Source organism: Perca flavescens, chromosome 8, assembly GCF_004354835.1.
Source record: "Perca flavescens isolate YP-PL-M2 chromosome 8, PFLA_1.0, whole genome shotgun sequence".
NCBI classification, from domain to species: Eukaryota; Metazoa; Chordata; class Actinopteri; order Perciformes; family Percidae; genus Perca; species Perca flavescens.
In genome coordinates, this window is record NC_041338.1 from 1,429,648 (window position 1) to 1,452,686 (window position 23,039).

The 23,039-nt window shown below is 43.9% G+C and overlaps 2 protein-coding genes across 4 annotated transcripts; one reads left to right on the forward strand and one right to left on the reverse strand.

Annotated features, from left to right (window-relative positions):
* Window positions 1–331: 331 nt before the first annotated feature.
* Window positions 332–13,173, reverse strand: ldhd (lactate dehydrogenase D). Of its 2 annotated transcripts, XM_028585212.1 has the most exons (11): window positions 12,985–13,173; window positions 12,589–12,701; window positions 11,057–11,198; window positions 10,394–10,535; window positions 7,999–8,158; window positions 6,984–7,183; window positions 5,561–5,689; window positions 4,403–4,530; window positions 3,077–3,167; window positions 1,924–2,035; window positions 332–951 (listed from the first exon to the last, which is right to left on the reverse strand). In XM_028585212.1, exons 1-11 carry the CDS (start codon window positions 13,075–13,077, stop codon window positions 771–773), a joined length of 1,491 nt encoding a protein of 496 aa, XP_028441013.1. In that variant the 5' UTR covers window positions 13,078–13,173; the 3' UTR covers window positions 332–770. The 2 variants fall into 2 exon arrangements, with proteins under 2 accessions (XP_028441013.1, XP_028441014.1); XM_028585213.1 differs by lacking the exon at window positions 12,985–13,173 and having other exon boundaries at window positions 11,028–11,198; window positions 12,589–12,677.
* An 863-nt stretch (window positions 13,174–14,036) lies between these two features.
* On the forward strand, window positions 14,037–19,710 carry fam169b (family with sequence similarity 169 member B). Of its 2 annotated transcripts, XM_028586042.1 has the most exons (9): window positions 14,037–14,223; window positions 15,328–15,474; window positions 16,353–16,455; window positions 16,532–16,617; window positions 16,921–17,083; window positions 17,707–17,889; window positions 18,569–18,694; window positions 18,863–18,933; window positions 19,287–19,710. In XM_028586042.1, the coding sequence occupies exons 2-9, from the start codon at window positions 15,349–15,351 to the stop codon at window positions 19,290–19,292; spliced, it is 864 nt and encodes a 287-aa protein (XP_028441843.1). In that variant the 5' UTR covers window positions 14,037–14,223; window positions 15,328–15,348; the 3' UTR covers window positions 19,293–19,710. The 2 variants fall into 2 exon arrangements, with proteins under 2 accessions (XP_028441843.1, XP_028441844.1); XM_028586043.1 differs by lacking the exon at window positions 14,037–14,223 and having other exon boundaries at window positions 15,397–15,474; window positions 16,094–16,455.
* The last annotated feature ends 3,329 nt before the right edge of the window (window positions 19,711–23,039 follow it).

Here is a 23,039-nt window from a genome sequence, read left to right on the forward strand (position 1 = left end):
CAGGCATTTCAATAGCACCTAAATAAGGTGCTAATACCCGACTAATACCCGACCCCAAAATAAAAGTGATTTTTGCTGAAAAGCGACTAGTTTGCAGGTATGTGTACAATATTTTCCCCCTCCACTAGAGAAAAGCCTATCCCATATGTGCCACATTAAATAAGTGTCTTCCTACTGATACTGGGGCTGGGTATGGGGCAAGGATTTCCTGAAGCAATTCAATTCTGATTCACAAGGTTCCGATTCAATTACATTTCTGATTAGAGATCGATTAGGTTAGGGACATTTCAGTTACAATTTTGCTCTAAAATAAAAGAGATTCTCACAGGACTTATGCTGCACATTGTACAAGCAAGAAGCAACACTCAAATATATTTAATTATGCACCAGGTTAATGTTTACATTAGGAATTGACCACCAAAACGTTTGATTCAAGTACCTTTTACTTATACTGTACATTTATGGTGAAAAGGCATATAAATTGAAAGGTTGATTTCTGGATTTTATACATCGATATCAGATCACTCAAAAAAACATTGATTTTAATTGGAGAATAGATTATTTAACACAGCCTTAACTAATATCCTATTGTTTTTTTTACTAGAGTAATCCCTTCCTGTTATGCCTCATCCAGAAGTCCTGTTTTAACAGGAAATACTTCAAGTGCAATATGCTCTAAAAGTGCCAACTCATTGTGACATCAGTCTCTGATCAAGCCGATCATGACATCATTCTCTGTTTAGTGACTTTCCCTCAGACTCCAATGCAGTTTATAGTTCCCTGGGCTGCAGAACTTTCCCAGGGTTCATCAGGTTCTTTGGGTCGAGCGTGTCCTTGAGACGCTGCATGACCTGGATAGCCATGGGTCCCATCTCTTCACACAGCAGCGCTTTCTTCCCCAAGCCCACTCCGTGCTCCCCTGTACATGTTCCGTCCATGGCCAGTGCTCGCCTGCAAGGGAAACAAACCACATATTTTAACTGCAAAAAAAAAACGCTTGTGTAGGCATTTCGCAAAATACACTATTTATAAAACAGACAGCTTTTTCAAAACCAAATACCTAAAGTTTATTCCTCTGAAATCAATATCAGCAAAGAGAGATGGATGGCAAAGGGCAGGTGAATTTGTCTGAGTGAAAGCAGAGTGAAAAGGATTAGGCAAAGCGTGGGGAGGATTAGGGAGAATGGGAAATGGTTAAAGAGTGAATGACAGTTGCTAAGAAGGAGCAGTGAGGCCTGCTGACCTGGCCGGCTTCAGGAGGAACATTTATAGAAGCTTGAATCAAATGTCCTCTAACTAATGGGGTGTAGCAGGGCGTAGTAGGGCATAGCAGGGTGTAGTAGGGCGTAGCAGGGTGTAGCAGGGTGTAGTAGGGCATAGCAGGGTGTAGCAGGGTGTAGCAGGGTGTAGTAGGGCGTAGCAGGGTGTAGTAGGGTGTAGCAGGGAGTAGTAGGGCATAGCAGGGTGTAGTAGTGTGTAGCAGGGTGTAGTAGGGTGTAGCAGGGTGTAGCAGGGCATAGTAGGGCCTGCCATTTAAGGGTGCAAATGTTCCACCAAAACAAGTTCCTTTCCCGAGACTATTTAGCAGAGCCACCGTCGCTGTCCCGAGCTAAGTTGACCCTGGTGCCACCAAGACGACTGTGATTGGTTTAAAGAAACGCAAACATCACAGAGCGTTTTTTTTCTCCTATCCCGGAATGCATCTGTGGTGTAGCCAGACTACGTTGATGCTAACTACGACGTCTGTACAGTAATTGTGTCTAGTAAGGATGACAATATTCTTGAAATGGATCCCAATGTACCGACTGTGGCTCACAGAACGGAAGCATTGGTTCATTAAGTATTCCTGTGGAGAAAAGTTGTGTCTGGTGGAGGAGATGAGAGAAAGTGACTAGAGAGGCGATGGGTTCAGAGACACATTACCTGGCCAGTCTCTCTGTGAAGAGGTGGACCTCGCGTTGCTCCTCTGGGTCGTTGGGGTCCACCACCATCAGACAGTGGAAGTTACCATCACCCACATGACCCGCTATGGGACCTGTAGAGAGCATTCACACTCATTAAGCTGGAAAACACACAATACCATTTATATTTATTCTATCCCTCTTTGCCACAATAGCCCGATTCAACGCCTTTCCATCTCACTCTCCGTTTTACTATCACTTCTGAACAAGTAAGTACATTTTTTTTATAAAGCCCTTTTCACTGATGCAAATCACAAAGTGCTTGACATAAAACATACAATAAGACACATTAAAACAATAACACAGTGCACAATTAAAATCTAGGGATCGACCAATACTGGTTTTTCAAGGCCGATACCGATTATTAGTAGTTCATACAACCAATAACAGATATTTGAAACCATTTACAGTGAAAATGAAAATCTTTAAGTCAAAATTAAGATTACAAACTCTAACACAAAACTTGGACTATTTAATAAGTTAGGAACGTTCAAACATAATACCCAGTAAAAGATAGTCTGATAGTGTTGTGTTTGTGTGTGTGTGTGTGTGTGTGTGTGTGTGGGGTGGGTGGGGGGGGGAGACATTAAGTCAGACTCAGTGGTGAGTCAAACCGGAGCAGAGGGACAGACAGAGCTGTAGCCGAGCCAAAGTACAACACTTTTTAATTCATTAACTTTATCGGTTATCAGCTGTTCCTCGCTGCGTTGCCGGTCCCCAGAGCACCATGCTCACTGGGAGAGTCCGGCACAGTCCCACTCTGGGCGGTAACTGAGATCCCATTAACACTAGCCATACAGCGGAGCGTTTAGGTCTAGTCAAAACAATGCAGCTTAGCTGGCTTATCAGCGCCAGCACCTTTGTGTAAGATGTTGCAGCTGTGGATGAGAGGGAGACTGGCTGCTGAAAATCAGACACTTTGACGCACATGGTTTTCCTTTGGTGCTGGCTAAAACCTCTTTTAGGGGCACCAAAACTTTCTCTATGCAGGAAAAACACAGCTAGAAAATGTATACTCACAGTGAAACATATCAAGCATTATGGACATTATTAACATTGAAGCTACTTCACATGAACAGTAACACCATTCATATTGTTCTCCGCAGTGCCCTTACCTGTGAGCCTGTTCTCAATCAGGTCCTCCTTTGTCTCCACTATGATCTGAGGCAGTCGAGACAGAGGGACACACACATCTGTAGAGTAAGCCTGTGGGACACACACACACACACACACACACACACACACACACACACACACACACACACACACACACACACACACACACACACACACACACACACACACACACACACACACACACACACACACATTAAAGAACAGCTTGTTACATGCTAGGGCATATGGTCAATTTAAATAATTTATTTAAAATGTAATAATAATAATTTTATCATTCAATTGCTCTTAAACCACAAAATGAAGAACTACTAGATGGCAGAAGGGCACTTTACAGCACCAGCTTGAGTTTCTTGAGTTGCACATGAATGTAACATGAGGTTACTAGGTGCAATTGAACGCACCATTAAGTGGCCATGGTGTTTTGAAAAGTGGAGCTAGGCGCCTCTGTGTCCTTAGTCCTTTCCAGTTAAACACAGCTACACGTTAGACCGTTTAGCTGTCAGCATTTTAACCGTGTTTCGCCAGCGGCACGGTAGGCCAACGTTACCTGCTGCCAAGTGTAGTGTTAACTAGCGTCACATGCAGCGATGCTTCCGTTGCTTGTAACGTTAGTTTCGGAGCATCAGGAACAGCGCAGGTATTTAGTGTTTTCCCTAGCTTTGTGGAATAATTAAGTGGGTGAATTTGGTGGAGAGTTTGGGCCTCCTTCCTCAAGAAAAAATTATGCTTTTCAATTAAAAAAAAATACAATTTTGTATCTCTCTGGGATTTGTAGTCGTGTCGTGTCTCTTTTTGGTCATTTGTGTTTCTTTGGGGTTGTTTTGGGTCTCTGTGGTCATTTGGTGTCTCTTTGTGGTAGTTTTGGGTCTCTTTTTCACATCATAATCATCATAATAAATAACATTTAAAAAGCTTAAAGACAAAACTTTCAATCATTTGATCTAAGAAAAGTCTTTTAGTCAATTCATTCGGCTTAGGCACCTAAACCTTACAATGACAGGGAAAACCCTGGTATTTAAGTGGCACTAAAATCTGTGTTGTCCTCCGGTCCGGCAGATACTGGTTGTTTAGGAATGAGTTCATTTTAAGACTCTTTTAGTGTAAGATTTTAGGGAATTACTGTAATTGTTGGGGTTTTGGAATTTATAGAGTGTGGTCTAGACCTACTCTATCTGTAAAATGTCTCGAGATAACTCTTGTTATGATTTGATAATATAAATAAAATTGAATTGAATTGAATTCATTGGGTATTTCAGTGATAAAACCAATTTCCAATTTTGGAAGGGGCAGGTGGCTTTCTTTACCTTGCAGCCAGGTCTGAGAGCCAGAGCAGCATACCAGGCGTCATGGCGAGCTTTCCACAACCGGTTCCGAGTTTCTGCATCTCGAGCCCACTGAAAATCGGAACCACCATTACTCTGAGTGATGTCCTCTGTGGAAACACACAACAACAATATTTTTGTTTTGCAACTGCAAAAGAGGGTCCATTAGTACTTTCCCAGGGCATAGAAAGGCCATTTTGTGTGGCCAAGTGTGTGACATTGTCTCCAAGTAAGGTTTATGGGATGGCAAGCAGATTTAGGGAATGTCTTTGAACTGCATCCATAACTGTCTCAAAAAGACACACTTCATTTGCCTTCACTGATTTGAAACATGTTATGTTTAATGCAAGATTACACTTAAATATTTCCTAATTATGTGACAAAACACTTCTGTGAATGTAAAGCCCAGTTCAGACCAAAGATTCCAGACGAGTTGAAACTTGCAACGCATTGGTCTGCAGCGTTCTAAAACCTGCCGGTTTACACCAATGAGACGAGATGAGTATCATCTCTATAGCAACGACCCTTTGTACTTCTGTCCTAACTTTTTTCAGGCTTTTTGTAGTAAAATATATAATTTGTTGTGTCTAAATATGAATGTGGATAACGTTAGTGATAGTGAGATGCTTGCTACAGTTACATTTCTAGTGATGAATCGGAAAAAACACGTTTGATTTCTCTGATCCACGGCTTTCTCCGAGGCGCTCCCTCTCTTCAGTCTCTCTAGCGCGCTCCGGCGTACGTGCTTGCAGGCGCACGTTGAGCCTCCGTTAGCAGTTTGTAACAAAATAAAATGGATTATGGATCATTTTTTTTTGTAGCTGACTTTACCAGCTGACTTCTCTATTGGCTGTTGAAACAGATGACCTCTCTTACGTTGTAAAACCAGCCTCTGGAGACTCCACAAGCTGAGTCCAGCTGAGACGGGCCGGTTCAGACCGCTGAAACTTTTCTCTGTGATGTTCTAAAACTGCTTTGTCTCGTCGCAAATCTTTGGTCTGAACTGGGCTTAACAAATTCATAAATATTTAAAATGATTTTCGAGGTTAATTATATATATCGATATACATATTTGATTGTAATCCTACAGCAATACTACTTGACTTTAGTTGTTAGGAACCCATGATTAGACTCACACACCAGCTGTGTGGACCTGTTCCTCGAGGCTTCGCTCGGAGCCGTGGAACTCCAGGAACAGAGTCGGGGTCACGGGGTAGGACAGAGAGCTGAACCTGTTGCACGCGTCAATCATCACATCATCCAGAAACTCTGGATAACACACGTTCACACACAGTCACAGCACACAGACAACCGGGACAAATGTCAGCGTGATGCATCTAAATAGGTCATTCTTCGGACTTCTGTCAACTTTTACTGTATGGCCAAAAACCCATTTTCCAACTGCCAATAATTGATATGGATTCTATTTGCCCAGCTGATGTTACGATACATTTCTCACTCCTGTATTGTATTATCCTCTTACTGCAGGTACCCATTCTCTGTAAGGGATCAATAAGGTTTCATCTCTTCCTTCTTTTGTCTATAAACTCAGTTCTCCCTAACCCTGTTCATCTTTCCTCCCATCTCTTGGTGGCTGCTGTTAAGGAAAAACTCAGGAGCAGCATAACTCATTTCACATACATGTTCGGGAGACCTTGATGACTTACACAGGAGCATTGAATGAACACTCAATTGAGGAGAGAATTAAGCAAGAAGTACAGTTTATCCACGATGTGCTATTGTGCAGCGGTGTCCCAACTCTCTGAAGTTCCTGTCCTCCTGAAGGTGTATTTGAACTCATGCTGGGGGCATTTAGCCGAATACCTCAGCACAGACTACATGTGTTCGGTGTTTACGTTCCCTATGGCCTTAGCAGGGTGAACAGCACTGTCTTATTCTACAGCTGCTACGTCTCCAGTCATCTATGGAGGCCCAAAGTCGAACAACTACTCTGCCTGGAAAGGCTATGAAGAAAGTCTATATCAACGACGTTTCATTTCCGGGATTGTTCAGGTGCCGCCGGAAATTGTGAATTATTGTGAAGCAACTACAAGTGATGCAGTGTTATTTGTTACTAAGTTTAGCCAATACTTGGTTTATTAAGAAATATTAAATTAAATTGACTTGTGTATGAAAATTGTGCAGGTACAGTATGTGTAGGGCTGGGTATCATTAGAAAATGTTCAATACCGCTACCCATACCAATACCGTGACTTTGATTTCCGGTTCCTGAACAGTACTTACCAATTTTATAAAACCCATTTTAACAAAAATAAATTACAACATTACACATTATGGCAAATTTTTTTCCTGTGTGTCACTACGACGTGTAACGATACACAGCCAATCAGCAATATTATTAGATCTAGAAGAAGGCTGCATGCTTTTTGGCTCACTGACGCTGATGAGATATGCTCCTTAGGTATTGAAATTAGGCATTGAATGATGAGGCATTTTTTGATACTTGACGCCAAGGAGGCAATTCGGCAGGTGCCTAAAAAGTATAGAATCGGTACCCAGCCCCAGTGACATGATCTGTGGACGTTAGGCATCGTTTTCTCACCGATGCGAGCGATGGGTACTCCTGCTTGTAGGATCTGCACTGTGCTGTCTACGGCAGCCTGCACAGAGGGGAAAGAGCAGACGGCCGACACCATGGCCTCTGGGATGCCGTACAGGCGCAACGTAGTCTTAGTGATGATCCCCAGAGTGCCCTCTGACCCCACAAACAGGTTGGTCAGGTTGTATCCTGCGGATGTCTTCCTAAAGATTGATAAAGATAGAAAAGAAAGATAAGACAATTTAAGATGCACTAAAATTAGGGTATCATTTTTTTTATTTTCCCGATACCGATGCTAAAACAATAGATTTAAAACGGTGCCGGTGCCTAAACAAATACTTATTTTATTTATTTTTAAAAATTTAAATAAAAAGAAGAAGCACAAAATGACAATCCGAGACACTGAAGAATGGCTTGATTATTGGTAAGACCATATGGTCAGATTTAAATGCTTTATTAAAAATGTAATAACACTAACTTTTTTAACCAGTCAATTGCTGTCAAACGACAAAAACAGATGAGAAAAGGGCATTTTACAATGACTTTGAATGCACCACAAGGCTTACCAGTTTAAAGCAAACGCACCATTGTGCCGTCTGTGTTGTTTTTCCGACAACAGCAGTGACCATACTGCTAGTTTGTGTCTTTAGCTGCAGAATGTTGTACGTCCTGGTGTTGGAAGCCTCGACAGTAAAATACAGTCACACTTTCACACACCGTTTAGCTGTCAGCTGTCACATAACCGTGTGTAATCTAGCTACTAGTTAAGGGTAGGCTAATGTTACCTGCTGTGAAGTGTTGTGCTTACTAGTGTGACATAACGTCTTTGTTGCCTGTAACGTCCGTTTTGGAGCACCAGACAGCAGCAAAGGCATTTAAGTAGCACTGAAATCTGCGTCGTTATTCAAGCTGGTAGATACCAGCCGTTTTGGCACGGGTGCCATATTAGCACAGAGTTTTGGTGCCCAACCCTAACTATCACGTTGCATATTTGTGGGTGAAAATGGCTAAAGCGTACCTGGGACGTCGGCCCTTTCCGGCCGTGTGTATGATGTTCCCATCAGCCAGAACCACCTCCAGGTTTAGAACGTTTTCCCTCATAGTTCCATAACGCACTGCATTGGTACCAGACGCACTCGTGGCAGCCATGCCACACAGAGACGCATCGGCCCCGGGATCTGAGGCAGTAAAAGAACATCAGGAGTGTTTCCTAAATTATTTTGAAGAATTATACAGAAACAGTAGGGCTTTCCTCGACTAAAGAAATTCTTATTTGAAAAACACTCACATGATTTTGTAGACTAATCGATTAGTTGATTTAATCGACAGATCTGTGCCCTTTGAGTTGTCGTTAAGACTAGGGAAAAGCTATATAAATGCAGTCCACTTACCATCTGTAAAAATTTGTTTCTCCACAAAAAAATCATGCAAAAGCACCACTTTAAATCTTTTGTTTACCAAAGATGTGCTCATAAGTTTCTTGGAAATAAGTCATTCAGCATTATAAAGCATAAAAATGACTAATCGACTAAAGAAATCTTAGTGGACTAAGACCAGAATGAGTGATTAGTCAACTAATGAACTAAGAGGGGGCAGTATAAACACTTTTGTCACAGTGTTTGACCTAAAATTAAAAACTGATCAAAACTATTGTTCACCCTGTTAAGTTTTTGTAACATCTAATCCTCACTTAGTTTTATATATATATAAATATATATATATATATATATATAATATATATATATATATATATATATATATATATATATATACACACACACACACACACACACACACACACACACACACACACACACACACACACTTTTTGATTTCTTATCCAATATCACCACCTGCTGGATGTATGAATTTAAACTACTTTAATGTTGGCTAAAATTTAATTAACTTGTGTTGTAATTTGTTACATAACAGCAGATTTAACCTTCGATGGAACAAGGAGGCGTAAAATGATCTACCTCGGTGTCAGCTTACTGATATAACCCATACTCAGCCAGGTAACGCAGTGAAAAACAAATCTGACATTACCCTTGGCTCTTTTTCTCCCACAGAAGATGAAAAAAGGCTCTTGGCTGAAGGAGACTGATTCACAAACATCCTTGGTGGATGCCAGAATGGAAAAGATGTATCTCTTTATGTGACTAACCAACAAGGACATAGAGGGAAAGATATCCACATGCTGGATTGATGCTGTTGGCATAAATGATCACACAGCAGGCCAGAGTCCTTGAGAGCAGTGCTGAAAATGCTGCATGTCACACCCAGGACATGAGGGAGTGCACGAGGGGGAGACAATTATCATGCTAGCTGATTTCTTGTTGGGGGGTTGTTGTGTTTATGTCTGTTCGCAGCTAATCTTGCATACTACCGACTAGAGGTAGTAACGGACCATAGTTGAACCGTGGTCCGTCCGGTTTAAACAGAGATTAGTTCTTCTACGGGGGCTAAAAACACTTGTGTGCACGGAAATCACTTTTGGCTCAAAACTGGGGGGGTGCAGTGGATATGACACATGCCTTTGGGGTGGGAGATCTGGGTTTGATTCCCACTGCGATACATCAACCAATGTGTCCCTGAGCAAGACACTTAACCCCTAGTTGCTCCAGAGGCATGCAACCTCTGACATATATAACAATTTTAAGTCACTGTGAATAAAAGTGTCAGCTAAATGACATGTAATAATAACTCTGCTTAAAGTGCTATTATGCTCATTTTCAGGTTGATAATTGTATTTAGAGGTTATATCAGAATAGATTTATATGGTTTAATTTTCAAAAAACACCATGTTTTCATATCTTTACCCCCTGTGTGTTGAGCTCTCTGTTTTAACTACAGAGTGAGACATCTCACTTCTGTTCCATCTTTGTTGGGAGTCGCACATGCTCAGTACCTAGGTAAGGACTACTAGCCAGTCAGAAGCAGAGTATGAGGTCATGTCCTGAGAGTACCTAGGTAAGGACTACTAGCCAGTCAGAAGCAGAGTATGAAGGCATGCCTTGACAGTACCTAGGTAAGGACTACTAGCCAGTCAGAAGCAGAGTATGAGGGCGTGTCCTGACAGTACCTAGGTAAGGACTACTAGCCAGTCAGAAGCTGAGTATGAGGGTGTACCATGCTAGCAGCCAGGCGAGCATTATAACGTGTGTTCCAAAGTGACCACGTTGGTCTCTGAAGTAAAGGCTGGACTACAATAGAGCTGTTTGGAGCAGTTGGTGAACAGTGTTTTCTGTTGGAGATGGTAAGTCCCTTTGGGGGGGACTTTGGGCTTTTTCACTTTGTAAACCTATTACATGCACAAAAAGTTATATAACACAATAAAAAGCCAAAAAGCTTAATATGAGCACTTTAAAAACCAAAACGTAGCAATGTAAATGTGGCCTAAGAGTGCGACTGACCAACAGGAAACCATAGGCCGGTGTCTCGCAGGTAGGCGTTGAGGGCCTTCCGAGTCACACCAGGCTCCACCGTCACGTCAAAGTCCTCCTGGTGGACGTCCAGAACCTGGTCCATGTTCCTCAGACTGAAGCACACACCACCCTAAGGGCAGGACAATGATTTGACACTATAAATAAAACTGAATTGAGAAAGAAACATGTTAGACATACACTACATCGAACTACACACACAAAATAATTACATATTTGTTATTTTGTATTTATCAAACTTGTAGTGTATTTTTGTATGGGTTATTGGATATTTGGACATTTTCCCTTAGGGGTGAAGTCACTTTTGTTGCCAGCGGTTTAGACATTAATGGCTGTGTGTTGAGTTATTTTGAGGGGACAGCACATTTACACAGTTATACAAGCTGTACACTCACTACATTACATTGTAGCAACGTGTCATTTCTTCAGTGTTGTCCCATGAAAAGATATAATGAAATATTTACAAAAATGCGAGGGGTGTACTCACTTTTGTGAGATACTGTAGGTGAGTCATTGGTAAAAATAAATAGATAAAAAATATAAATTCTAGGAAAAAGAATTGATTTTTAAAAATCGTCGCAAAAAAACAAATCACGATACATACGTTTTTTTGTTGTGCTTCCTCTCTCTCACCGTGACTGCGCTGACCCCTCCCTCCAGGCCGGTTCCAGTGCCAAAGGGGATGATGGGAAGGCGGTGGTTGCTGCAGACCTTGGCCAGGGCGCTGACCTCCTCCACACAACGAGGAAACACCACCACATCTGGGGGACAACATCTGGACAGCAGTGGCAAAACACTAACTCACTACCTCTGTTCTCCATATTTCTCAACTAAACAGCACATTTTCTTGTAATTGAGAAGGAAAACATCTTATTTATACAGTAGTCATGTGGATGAAACCAGTACTACTGGGGCCATCATGGAGGTCCATGTGAAATTTCTGTGTGAAAAATCTGCAAATAACCTGTTAATGAGCCCTATGGAAGGAGACGTGATAAAATATCGGCAGGTGGCAGGGACTCTGCAGATACAGACACACACTTTTAGTGGGGCATAAGAGATGATTGAGAGGGATTACTTTTATATCAGTCTATACATTGTTGTTTTTAGGAAAATTCTGCATATTATACCTTGCAGAAATACAAACAGCTGTCCTCCCTGTACTACGTTCTATGTTTAAGGCTGCGTTAACACAGCCTGCGTTGGCCGTCCGATGGTCCGGCAAAAACACAGGTCTGTCATTCATTTTGAATGGGGGTAGTGCGTTTGGGCTGTTTGTTGCAGGGGGGACACGCAAAAAAACGCAGCGGGCCTGGGCAAAAAGATGAGAACTCAAGTTTTGTAGAAATGCAACCCAACGTCACGCTGCGGTGGCCAATCATGTAACCAGAGTTCAGACGTGTCATGGTGTTCTGAGCTAAGATTTGAGGTGGTGTGAGAGTCCCGTATAGTAAACCGGAAACATGACTTACTTTTTCGCTGCCACAATAAAGTCACTACGAGGGTAAAAACAAAACACAAGCACTGAGTTTGTGTAATAGCTGAATGTTTTCTGCAACAACAAAGCACTGGCTATGTCACGCTGGTCTCTTTTTCTCTCTCCTGTGAAATGAAGCTGCCTTCAAGTGGGGTCGGAGACGTCGAGAATCGAGATCTATAAATGATCTGACGAAAGACTTGTGCAACATTGGGGGGTTTAAGAACACAACAGGACGTCTCACAAATGGGCCGTTTCATTGACACTCCCCCAGCTGCACCACCCTGCAACAAATCACTGATTTCGCTGAGATCGCTTATTTTGGTGTGAATGCCCCTTAATATGGCCCACCACAGGATGTACTGTGTGTACACATCCCTAAGCTCAGGTGCTAAGTGGCACTCTAAATGTATCTGTATGTGTGTGTGTGCTGTTTATCCTACCATGCACTTTTTAGGATTGTCTAGCTGTCCAGGATCCACTGGCACAATGCTTTTTAAGTATCATGTCTGTCATTGAACCACTCATTCCCTATTTTGTGTAATGCCCCACAGTTAGTTACTGTACTCTTTTGGGATACTATGTTTGGTTGTGTATTGAAAACACCATTTACATACCATAGTATGTGTCTGTGTATGTGTGACAGAGAGAGAGAGAGACAGAGAGAGAGAGAGACAGAGAGACTGACCTGTGTACAGACTCATCTTTGCCATGTTGCTGTCTGACAGCTTCACCCAATGAGACGCCGTCCTCTCCACATATAGACCTGAACGCAGAGAGCACGCTGTCCAGGGCAGTACTCTATGCAGAAACACACACATATAGTTACTGTAACCTAAACGTTACTAACGTTACAAGATAAGGTGGCCTAACGCTAACTTTCACGTTATCCCAATAAGACCACTCAAAAGGTGCAGCTAAAAGGTCGATGCAACAGGTAACGTTATGTTAATAGTATTACCACAATGCTATTACATTGCGCGCTTTATTAACGTTGGCCATGTCACTGCATTTTGGCTATATAGCTATAGCTAACGTTCATGCACAAAAGTAACATACTCTACTGTCTCGGCAAGAAACTTACTCTGGCGGTGTTTTCTGATTTAATGCTGCGAGACTGCAGGAGGCAATGTCGGTGAGACAGCAACCGTCGACTCGGTGTCAAGCCAAGCAACATGTTTTACCGGTTTACCTGGCACCGAACAAGGTCAACTACTAGCATACACTAGATATATATGTGTATATCTATACTAGCTAGTAAGCTATCAAAGTAAGAATAAATACACGACTTCCGGTCAATTCGTTTCAGAATAAAACAACTACTAAAGATTTGAGGCATATTTACAAATAATTACACAGTATATGCTTAATTGTAACATTTATGATAGTTGTTCATATTATTATTATTATTATTATTATTATTATTATTATTATTATTATTATTATTATTATTATTAGGGGATCTTTAGGAGTGTATGTGTGTAATGTGTAGTGAGCGTAACAAAACATTTTTTTTTATTATGCAAAACACACCAAACCCCATCCACCTTCACTGGCTCCCAATCAAGTCCCGCATCACATATAAAATCCTCCTTCTCACCTATAAATCCCTACATGCCCCCATGCCCTGGCCCCAGTGGTGTAGTCTACAGGATACGCAGGTATACGAAGTATACCCACTAAGAAAGCTCCAGGATTTCCATATACCCACTTAAAAATGCACAATGACTCACAACAACATACTTTCCATTATATTTTTTATATATTTTGAATTGTCATTGTGTTTTTCTTCTTCACATAAGCTAAATAAAGCTATTTCCACTGTAAATTGGTGCATAAAAGTGTATCAGAATACAGGAAATTAAGTTGTTGATGCTCCAAACTTCCCCACAATGATATATAACTTATTGATGCCTGCCATTACATTGCATTGTCACACAAAATGCAGTTTTAGTGGATATGGAAGTTTCTTGTAGGAAATATTAATATTATATAATTATTAACGTTGTCATACAGTACATTATATGGATGTCTAATATTTAAATGTTTATGTTAGCCAATCGTTTTGTTATATTTTGAAGTCCACCTCATGTGTTTCCGGTCATCTGATGGAGCTTGCAGGAGGACGAGGTGACGCAATGGCTCTCTGCTTTCAGAGGGAGGCGCTGCAGGTCCTTTATTATGTATATCTATGGGCGTCAAGGTGGATCCAAAGTGCGTGTAGGGTTATCCGTGGCACTATCCACTCGCCATACCAGGTGGAGCAGAGAGCTTCTCCTGTCAACGTCGGTGACTGCTCTTCTATAACCTATTCAGTCGTAAAGTAAGTTCGTTGTCACCATGACGCCTTACCAAATGAACCAAATGTACAGTATTTGTGAGGAAATCGCTCTGCGAGGTTTTATGGGTATTGTTGTCCTTATAGTTATTACATGTTGTTTTTGTTAGCATTGGTTAGTTAGCAGTTCAAAGTGCACACAGCTGAACAACTCCCATATCAGTCACAGGCCTACTTATGAACAGTCAGCCCAAACTGTCCAAGAATAACGTTAGCCTGCTCACACAATCAGGTGGATTTTATTGCCATTTTAATTAAGACACTAACTGTTTAATCATCATAAAACATGCCCTGTGGAAGGAAGTGTAAGTTAATTTTTAGCTAAAATCAGGTTCATTACTGTAAGTTATGTACAGATCTTACCATAAGGAAGTAAGTGCTTGTCAAAGATCACAAGTTCTTCTCTACTTATATAGTCTGATTGACAATCAGGTACCTTTAAATTGCTAGATTATTTTTTACGTAATCTGGTGGAAGGCCATTTGCTCTGTACAAGAACATTTGACTAAATACAGTCAGTTAGGGATTGTAACAATCATTATGTAATACAACTTCAACATGTATCATTATGTAATAACACCCGCATTATTTAATTATAGTCTGCTGCATTTTGTAATTAAAAACTCCGAACGCATGTAATACGTGTATTGCATACCTGCCAACATTTGGTTCAAAATCCAAATGGGGGTGTACTGTATTGACTAATGAAAGGTAATACTAATCTACTGAACAAGTAGTATATTTTTAAAATACATTTTGAGTCACCATGATTCACACTGGAATTCATAAAATAAACATGACAATGTTATGAAAACAATTAATGAAGGCATCCATTTTGGTTGCTTATTACATAATGCACCATATTACATTTTCTTTCAAATAAAGTCCAACCTGTGCTCAGGTTTTTATTACAAAATGCGACAGATTATTACATAATACAGGTGTTATTATATAATGAAGTATAAATGTATTACCTTTTGACGTTTTATTACATAATGCGTTGTTACAGGGATGATTGTTTATCGTGCCATATGTGTTGCTTGTTGCTGTTTAGAAATGGTTGAACATGTGTAACTATCCCTTACACAGCTGTATTCCCTTTGAGAGGCCATGTACCCTGTAGACCTTCCAGATGTGGATGACACTGGACTGACATCGGCATCTGAACAGTACCTCTCTTCTTTGGAGTCAAGACCTTGGAATAATGAGTGGTTTCAATTATCACAGACTTCAAAGGTACCTTTTCTTTTTTAAGATTATTTGTTGGGCATTTTGGCCTTTAATGGATAGGACAGTTGCAGATAGGAAAGTGGGGGGAGAGAGGGGGAAGACATACAGCCAAGGGCCACAGGTCAGATTTAAACCCTGGGCTGCTGTGGTAGGGACCGAGCCTTGGTACGTGTGGCGCACGCTCTACCAGGTGAGCTCTGACATTAGACAGGGAAAAGTACGTGTTTGTTGCTACACTGGTATTCTATATCAACGACGTTTCCTTTCCGGGATTGTTCAGGTGCTGCCGGAAATTTCGCCGGATGTCCGTCATTTTATTTTTGGCCGGATGTCTGTCACCTTCTTCTTCCTTTGTGTTGGCGTTCTATCCTCCGGTGGATTTGTGAGGACTATGGTTAACTGCTCCTCAGATCTCTGCAGGGTAAATCCAGACAGCTAGCTAGACTATCGGTCCAATCGGAGTTTTCTGTTGCCCGACTAAAACTACTTTTGAACGTACGCATGCCAATAAACCAGAGCACCTTTTTCTCCCATCCCAGAATGCTGTGTGGACAAGCCAGACCTTCCTCCTCAGAGCTATGGAGGAAGGTCTGGCATTGTGAGACTACTTCACTTGTGTCTCCAGGTCAGGGAGGGTCTAGTCTCACATGGCCAGACCTTCCTCCACTGTGCTGTGGGGCTAAGGTCTGGATGGAGCCACGGTGAATCCGGCGGAGTTTAGAACGCCAACACAAAGAAAGCGCAAGATGACAGACATCCGGGCTGAAAAGAGGGACATCTGGCGGGATTTCCGGCGGCACCAGAGCAATCCCGGAAGTGGAACGTGGTGGATACAGACGAGGAGCGTTAGATAAATGCATGAAGTCGTCTTCCTGTCTGCTCAGGTAGCGATCACAGCTGACAATGCAAGGCGGGTGCAGCTGTTTGAAGATGACCAACCCGACTGTGCACTGCTGGCGCTTTACTCTCCAGATGATCCAACACAAGGTTCGGAACTCAAGTCCCTGCATCTACGCGGACACCCGTTAAGACAAAGACTAAGGCTTTCTGCTCTACCTTCCAGTGGTGGCTTTATACCTGCATGAGAAGTGGTGGTGTGTGGAGGACGTCTTACGAACGTCCAGCAAGTCCAGAAGTGGCTTAATTACGGTAAATATAAGGCCTGGGACCATTTGCTTTTGTCCTGATTCAATTCTTTCTAACAATACATGGGTGCCAATTGGATTTGTTTTGCAATTTTTATTTATTGCATTTGAAAGTATTGAGTATTGCGATTTTCTTTTCCTTCTTTAACATAAACAAAAGTAGAATAATCTACTTCTAGAGACAAAATATCCTGAGACATTTCTAAAAACTAATTGTTTTCTAAAAAGAAATTGAAGAGTTGCGATTTCTTTGCTGCTTGTTCTCATCAGCGGTGGGGAGCTTCCTAAGTCCTAGTGTTCTCCCCAGGTGCAGTCGCTCACGGAGAGGGTGATTGTGTTCCTGCTCAGTCAGGTGGTGGAGAGGTCCTCGCAGGAGAAGGCGTTGTTCTCCCTGCACCCCCGCACAGAGAGCTGCAAACTGCTGTGGAGGGACAGCCAGGCGGTCGGCTTCTACACCGTCAAACACAAAGGTACAGTAGGATGGAGGAGGACACGGAGAATATGAGACTGAGAGGGGCGTGGGTGCTCCAAAACAGATTTTACATGCAATCTTACAGGCTACTACAGTTTTAATATTGGCCGTTGTTGCTCCGTAAAGGTATAATATGTTACTTTTTTCAGCGTGAAAAGTTGTCTCCTCCCCGGCAAATGAATTGATGTTTTTATTAGTAGTAAGTAGAGCTGTAACAATTCCAAATTTGCCTGGACGATTAATTGGCTCAGAAATAATTGTGATTAACAATATAATTGTCAAATTTCAGTCAAATTTCAAAATATTTATTTATTTATTACTTTTAAACAAATTAAAGTTTTGAATGAATTCCAAGATATATATTTTGGTCATGTGACCCAGATAATGTAGTAACACAGGTACACAGCCTATGAAGTAAACAACGCCTCTTTATTGTCATAAAGCCGGGGATGACATGGCCCTGATCTGCCCCCTAGTGGATATACGTTTAATCCTCCAGGTACACGCAAAGTACGCAGGCAAGTATGTGAACAATGCCGTTGGCCGCCGCCTGTCTACGTGTACGCACAGTTAAAAAGCAGGTATATTGGCGCCTTAGCTGTTGTGCTGCTGGTGTTCCAGGCAGCCTGTGTGACAGCTGGAGCAGTTGCTGCTACCTGCTGCCTGCTCTGGACACGGTGCTGGTGAGGAGGAGCTGGAGGAGGAGAGGCTTCGGGCTTCTGATGCTGGAAGATTACTGCTCCTCGTTCTACACAGAGACATGTCTAGGAGTCAGCTCTCCATTATCACCCAGCATGGCAGCAGGTCAGCTAAGGTCCTCCCCCCCCCCCCCACACACACACACAAAGCCCATTAATGTGTTTATTTACATTCTAGTTGTCTTCCTACTAGGGGTGGGGGGAAAAAATGGATACAGCATAGTATTGCAATATTTTCCGTGGCAATACTGGGCAGAAAGTAGACGCCAAGTATGGATCTGTTATTCTAGATGTGTTGGTCAGTCTGTCTGCTTGACAATCCCATTTTGCAGCAATAAAATTTAAGTGAGATGAATAAACAGAGAAATGTATCTTTTTAGATAAAACAGATGTTGACAAAGTTTTCTTTTGGGGACATCATTTGAAATTGGGAAAAATTTAAAGTTGGAAAAAGGGTAATAAATTGCAATATATCGCAGAATATTGCAATATCTTTAAAATTGCAATAATATTGTATCGTGACATAAGTATCATGATGATATTGTATCGTGAGGCATCTGGTGATTCCCACCCCTACTTCCTACCTTTCTTAATTTCTTCTTATATAGAGGAGACTTTCGTCAGAAGAATGCATATTTCCTGTAATTTTTGGTACTGGCTGCATTCATGCTATATGGGAATAACTGACAAAGTTATTTGGAAACAGCAGATCAAATACCTATAAGTCACATCACAGTAGTGGTGTGAACTGGACCTAACAGGTTGCGTGTCTCCCGTGTGTTCAGTGTGCAGGAGCTTTCTGCAGCAGCACGAGGAACATCTGGAGCAGCTGTATGAGGTGGAGGCTCCAGGGGACTGGACTCAGCGACGAAACATCTGGCTCAGCATCCAGCTAGGCCGCTACTCCTTCGGTACACATTATATTTGGTGTTTAGACGTTTGAAAGAATTTCACATTTCAGATATCATACTGCAAAACCAAGTTTTCCCAAAGATGCCAATGTTTTTCGAGCTCGTCTAGATTTAAGAGTACCCCTCGCTTTTAAGTGACCTGATTTGACTCGTGTCTTTCTACTGTAGGCAATAATGAGGAGAACAGTCCAACATCAGGAGAAACGCAGAGGAATAAAGGAGATGACTCCTCTCAGAAGGTGGGAATCTCAATTTTTCTCTGCTCATGTTTAAAAGAATCCCTCCGAAACACTATGTCATGAACCAGCTCAGAGTTCAGACAAGATGTGGGTGACCACTAGGGATGGGTCTCGAGACCCGGTTCAATAATAACAATAAGCAAGGCCTTTCTTCGGTCCAGAGCCGGGGGAATGAGAGGGGGAAACACCAGAGCAGGGGGAATGAGAGGGGGAAACGTCAGAGCAAGGGGAATGAGAGGGGGAAACACCAGAGCAGGGGGAATGAGAGGTGTAATCAAAGCAAAAGATATCCGTTTTTAAACCAAAACATAGCAATGTAAATGTAGCCTTAGATCTCTTTGTGTTCGTTGCAGACCTAGAGTCGTCCTGGGGACCTGACCTCAGCGAGCACCTGTAATGTGAACGTTCCACTGGTAATAGACTCTGCCGCAAAACAAATGAAACCCTGTGATCCAAGCCGAGGAGAAGCTCCCCGAGCAGCGAGATCTCTGGAACAGGATGTCCTGCAGCCCACACTCTGGAGCTCCCAGCAGACCACCACAGGCCCTAAACACAAAACAAGCCCTGAAACCCAAGCCCTCTCTATCTGCAGAGCCTCGTGCAGAGAAAACACAACCAAGAGCCGAACGGGTCAGAAGGACACGAGGAAACACACACAGCACCAACTGTCCATACTGATTAAGTGAAGGCTCTGTCCCAGTGGTTCACAAGCCTTTTTAAAATAATGTACCCCCTTTGAATTGTTTTTTTAACACTTTTGTTGTCTTCCCGTAGACCATGCAACTTTTTAGTTTTTCTGGGTCAAACCTTTTTTTGAACGTTTTTGAAGCTTTTCCCGACGTTTTTTCCAAGTTTTTGTCACTTCTTCTGACGTTTTTGCTGCTTTTTTGGCCATTTTTGTAGTGTTTTTCTGACTTTTTTAAAGCTTTTTTTGAACATTCTTTTGTCATTTTCTTTTCAAATGCTATAAAATTAAATAAAACACCCAGATTCAATGAATGTACTGAACTGATCATTTAATCTACTTGTGTTGTAGGGAACCATCTACGGCTATTTGGTTGAAAGAAACCCAAATTTCTGATATAGAAATGTTCACTTCTCCGTGAACCATCACCTTATCGTGGTGGAGAGGTTTGTGTGTCTCTGTGAACCTGAGGGCTGTGTTGTCTGGAGCTTTGTGCTCCTGGTAGGGTCTCCCAAGGCAAAGTGGTCTCAGGTGAGGGGCCAGACAAAGAATGGTTCAAAAATCCCAATGAAGAAGCAAGGTAGAGATGGAGTGACCCTGCCCGGAGGAAGCCGGGGCCCCGTCTGGAGCCAGGCCCAGACGGCGGGCTCGTCGGGCGAGCGCCTGGTGGCGGGTTTGCCACGGAGCCGGCCGGGCACAGCCCGAACAAGCTACGTGGCTCCCATCTCTCCAGCCCATGGGCCCACCACCTGTGGGAGGAACCGTTGGGGTCGGGTGCGATGCCACATGGGTGGCAGTGAAGGTCAGGGGCCTCGACGGACCAGACCCGGGCGGCAGACGCTGGCTCTGGGGACGTGGAACGTCACCTCTCTGTGGGGGGAAGGAGCGGAACTGGTGCGGGAGGAGGGAGCGCCACCGGTTAGATCTGGTGGGGCTTACCTCACGCACAGTCTCGGTTCTGGAACCATACTCCTGGATAGGGGTTGGACTCTTTTTTCTTCCGGAGTTGCCCAGGGTGTGAGGCGCCGGGCGGGTGTGGGGATACTCACAAGCCCCGGCTGGCGCCGCTGTGTTGGAGTTACCCGGTGGACGAGAGGGTCGCCTCCCCACGCCTGCGGGTTGTGGGGGGAAAACTCTGACTGTTGTTTGTGCATATGCACCAAACAGGAGTTCGGAGTATTCGGCCTTCTTGGAGACCTTGACTGGAGTCCTGCATGGGGCTCCAGTGGGGACTCCATTGTTCTGCTGGGGGACTTCAACGCACACGTGGGCAATGATGGAGACACCTGAGAGGCGTGATTGGGAGGAACGGCCTCCCTGATCTAAACCAGAGTGGTTGTTTGTTGTTGGACTTCTGTGCTAGTCATGGATTGTCTATAACTGAACACCATGTTCGAACATAGGGATGCTCATAAGTGTACCTGGTACCAGAGCACCCTAGGCCAAGGTCAATGATCGATTTCATAATCGTTTCATCTGATCTGAGGCCGTATGTTTTGGACACTCGGGTGAAGAGAGGGGCAGAGCTGTCAACCGATCACCATCTGGTGGTGAGTTGGGTCAGGGGGTGGGGAAGACTCTGGACAGACCTGGTAAGCCCAAACGTGTAGTGCGGGTAAATTGGGAACGTCTGGAGGAGGCCCCTGTCCGACAGACTTTCAACTCACACCTCCGGGCGGAGCTTTTCGTGCATCCCTGTGGAGGCTGGGGGCATTGAACCCGAGTGGACAATGTTCAAAGTTTCCATTGCTGAAGCTGCGGCGAGGAGCTGTGGTCTTAGGATCTTAGGTGCCTCAAGGGGCGGTAACCCACGAACACCGTGGTGGACACCAGTGGTCAGGGAAGCCGTCCGACTGAAGAAGGAGTCCTTCCGGGATATGTTATCTCGGAGGACTCGGAGGCGGTTGCAGGGTACCGAAGGGCCCGAAGGGCTGCAGCCTCTGCCGTGAAAGAGGCAAAGCAGCGGGTGTGGGAGAAGTTTGGAGAAGACATGGAGAAGGACTTTCGGTCGGCACCAAAGTGTTTCTGGAAAACTGTTCGCCACCTCAGGAGGGGGAAGCGGGGAACCATCCAAGCTGTGTACAGTAAGGATGGGACACTGTTGACCTCCACTGAGGAGGTAATAGGGCGGTGGAAGGAGCACTTTGAGGAACTCCTGAATCCGACTAATACGCCCTCTATGTTAGAGGCAGAGCTGGAGGATAACGGGGGATTGTCGTCGATTTCCCAGGCGGAAGTCACTGATGTAGTCAAACAACTACACAGTGGCAAAGCCCCGGGGATTGATGAGATCCGTCCAGAAATGCTCAAGGCTCTGGGTGTGGAGGGGCTGTCCTGGTTGACACGCCTCTTCGGCATTGCGTGGAGGTCTGGGACGGTGCCAAGGGAGTGGCAGACTGGGGTGGTGGTTCCTCTTTTTAAAAAGGGGGACCAGAGGGTGTGTGCCAATTATAGGGGTATCACACTTCTCAGCCTCCCTGGTAAAGTCTACTCCAAGGTGCTGGAAAGGAGGGTTCGGCCGATAGTCGAACCTCGGGTTGAGGAGGAACAATGCGGATTCCGTCCTGGTCGTGGAACAACGGACCAGCTCTTCACTCTCGCAAGGATCCTGGAGGGAGCCTGGGAGTATGCCCAACCGGTCTACATGTGTTTTGTGGATTTGGAGAAGGCGTATGACCGGGTCCCCGGGAGATACTGTGGGAGGTGCTGCGGGAGTATGGGGTGAGGGGGTCTCTACTCAGGGCCATCCAATCTCTGTATGACCAAAGTGAGAGCTGTGTCCGGGTTCTCGGTAGTAAGTCGGACTCGTTTCAGGTGAGGGTTGGCCTCCGCCAGGGCTGCGCTTTGTCACCAATCCTGTTTGTAATATTTATGGACAGGATATCGAGGCGTAGTCGGGTGGGGAGGGGTTGCAGTTTGGTGGGCTGGGGATCTCATCGCTGCTCTTTGCAGATGATGTGGTCCTGATGGCATCATCGGCCTGCGACCTTCAGCACTCACTGGATCGGTTCGCAACCGAGTGTGAAGCGGTTGGGATGAGGATCAGCACCTCTAAATCGGAGGCCATGGTTCTCAGCAGGAAACCGATGGAATGCCTTCTCCAGGTAGGGAATGAGTCCTTACCCCAAGTGAAGGAGTTCAAGTACCTTGGGGTTTTGTTCGCGAGTGAGGGGACAATGGAGCGGGAGATTGGTCGGAGAATCGGGCGCCAGCGGGTGCGGTATTGCATTCAATCTATCGCACCGTTGTGGACGAAAAAAAGAGAGCTGAGCCAGAAGGCAAAGCTCTCGATCTACCGGTCAGTTTTCGTTCCTACCCTCACCTATGGTCATGAAGGCTGGGTCATGACCGAAAGAACGAGATCCAGGGTACAAGCGGCGAAATGGGTTTCCTCAGGAGGGTGGCTGGCGTCTCCCTTAGA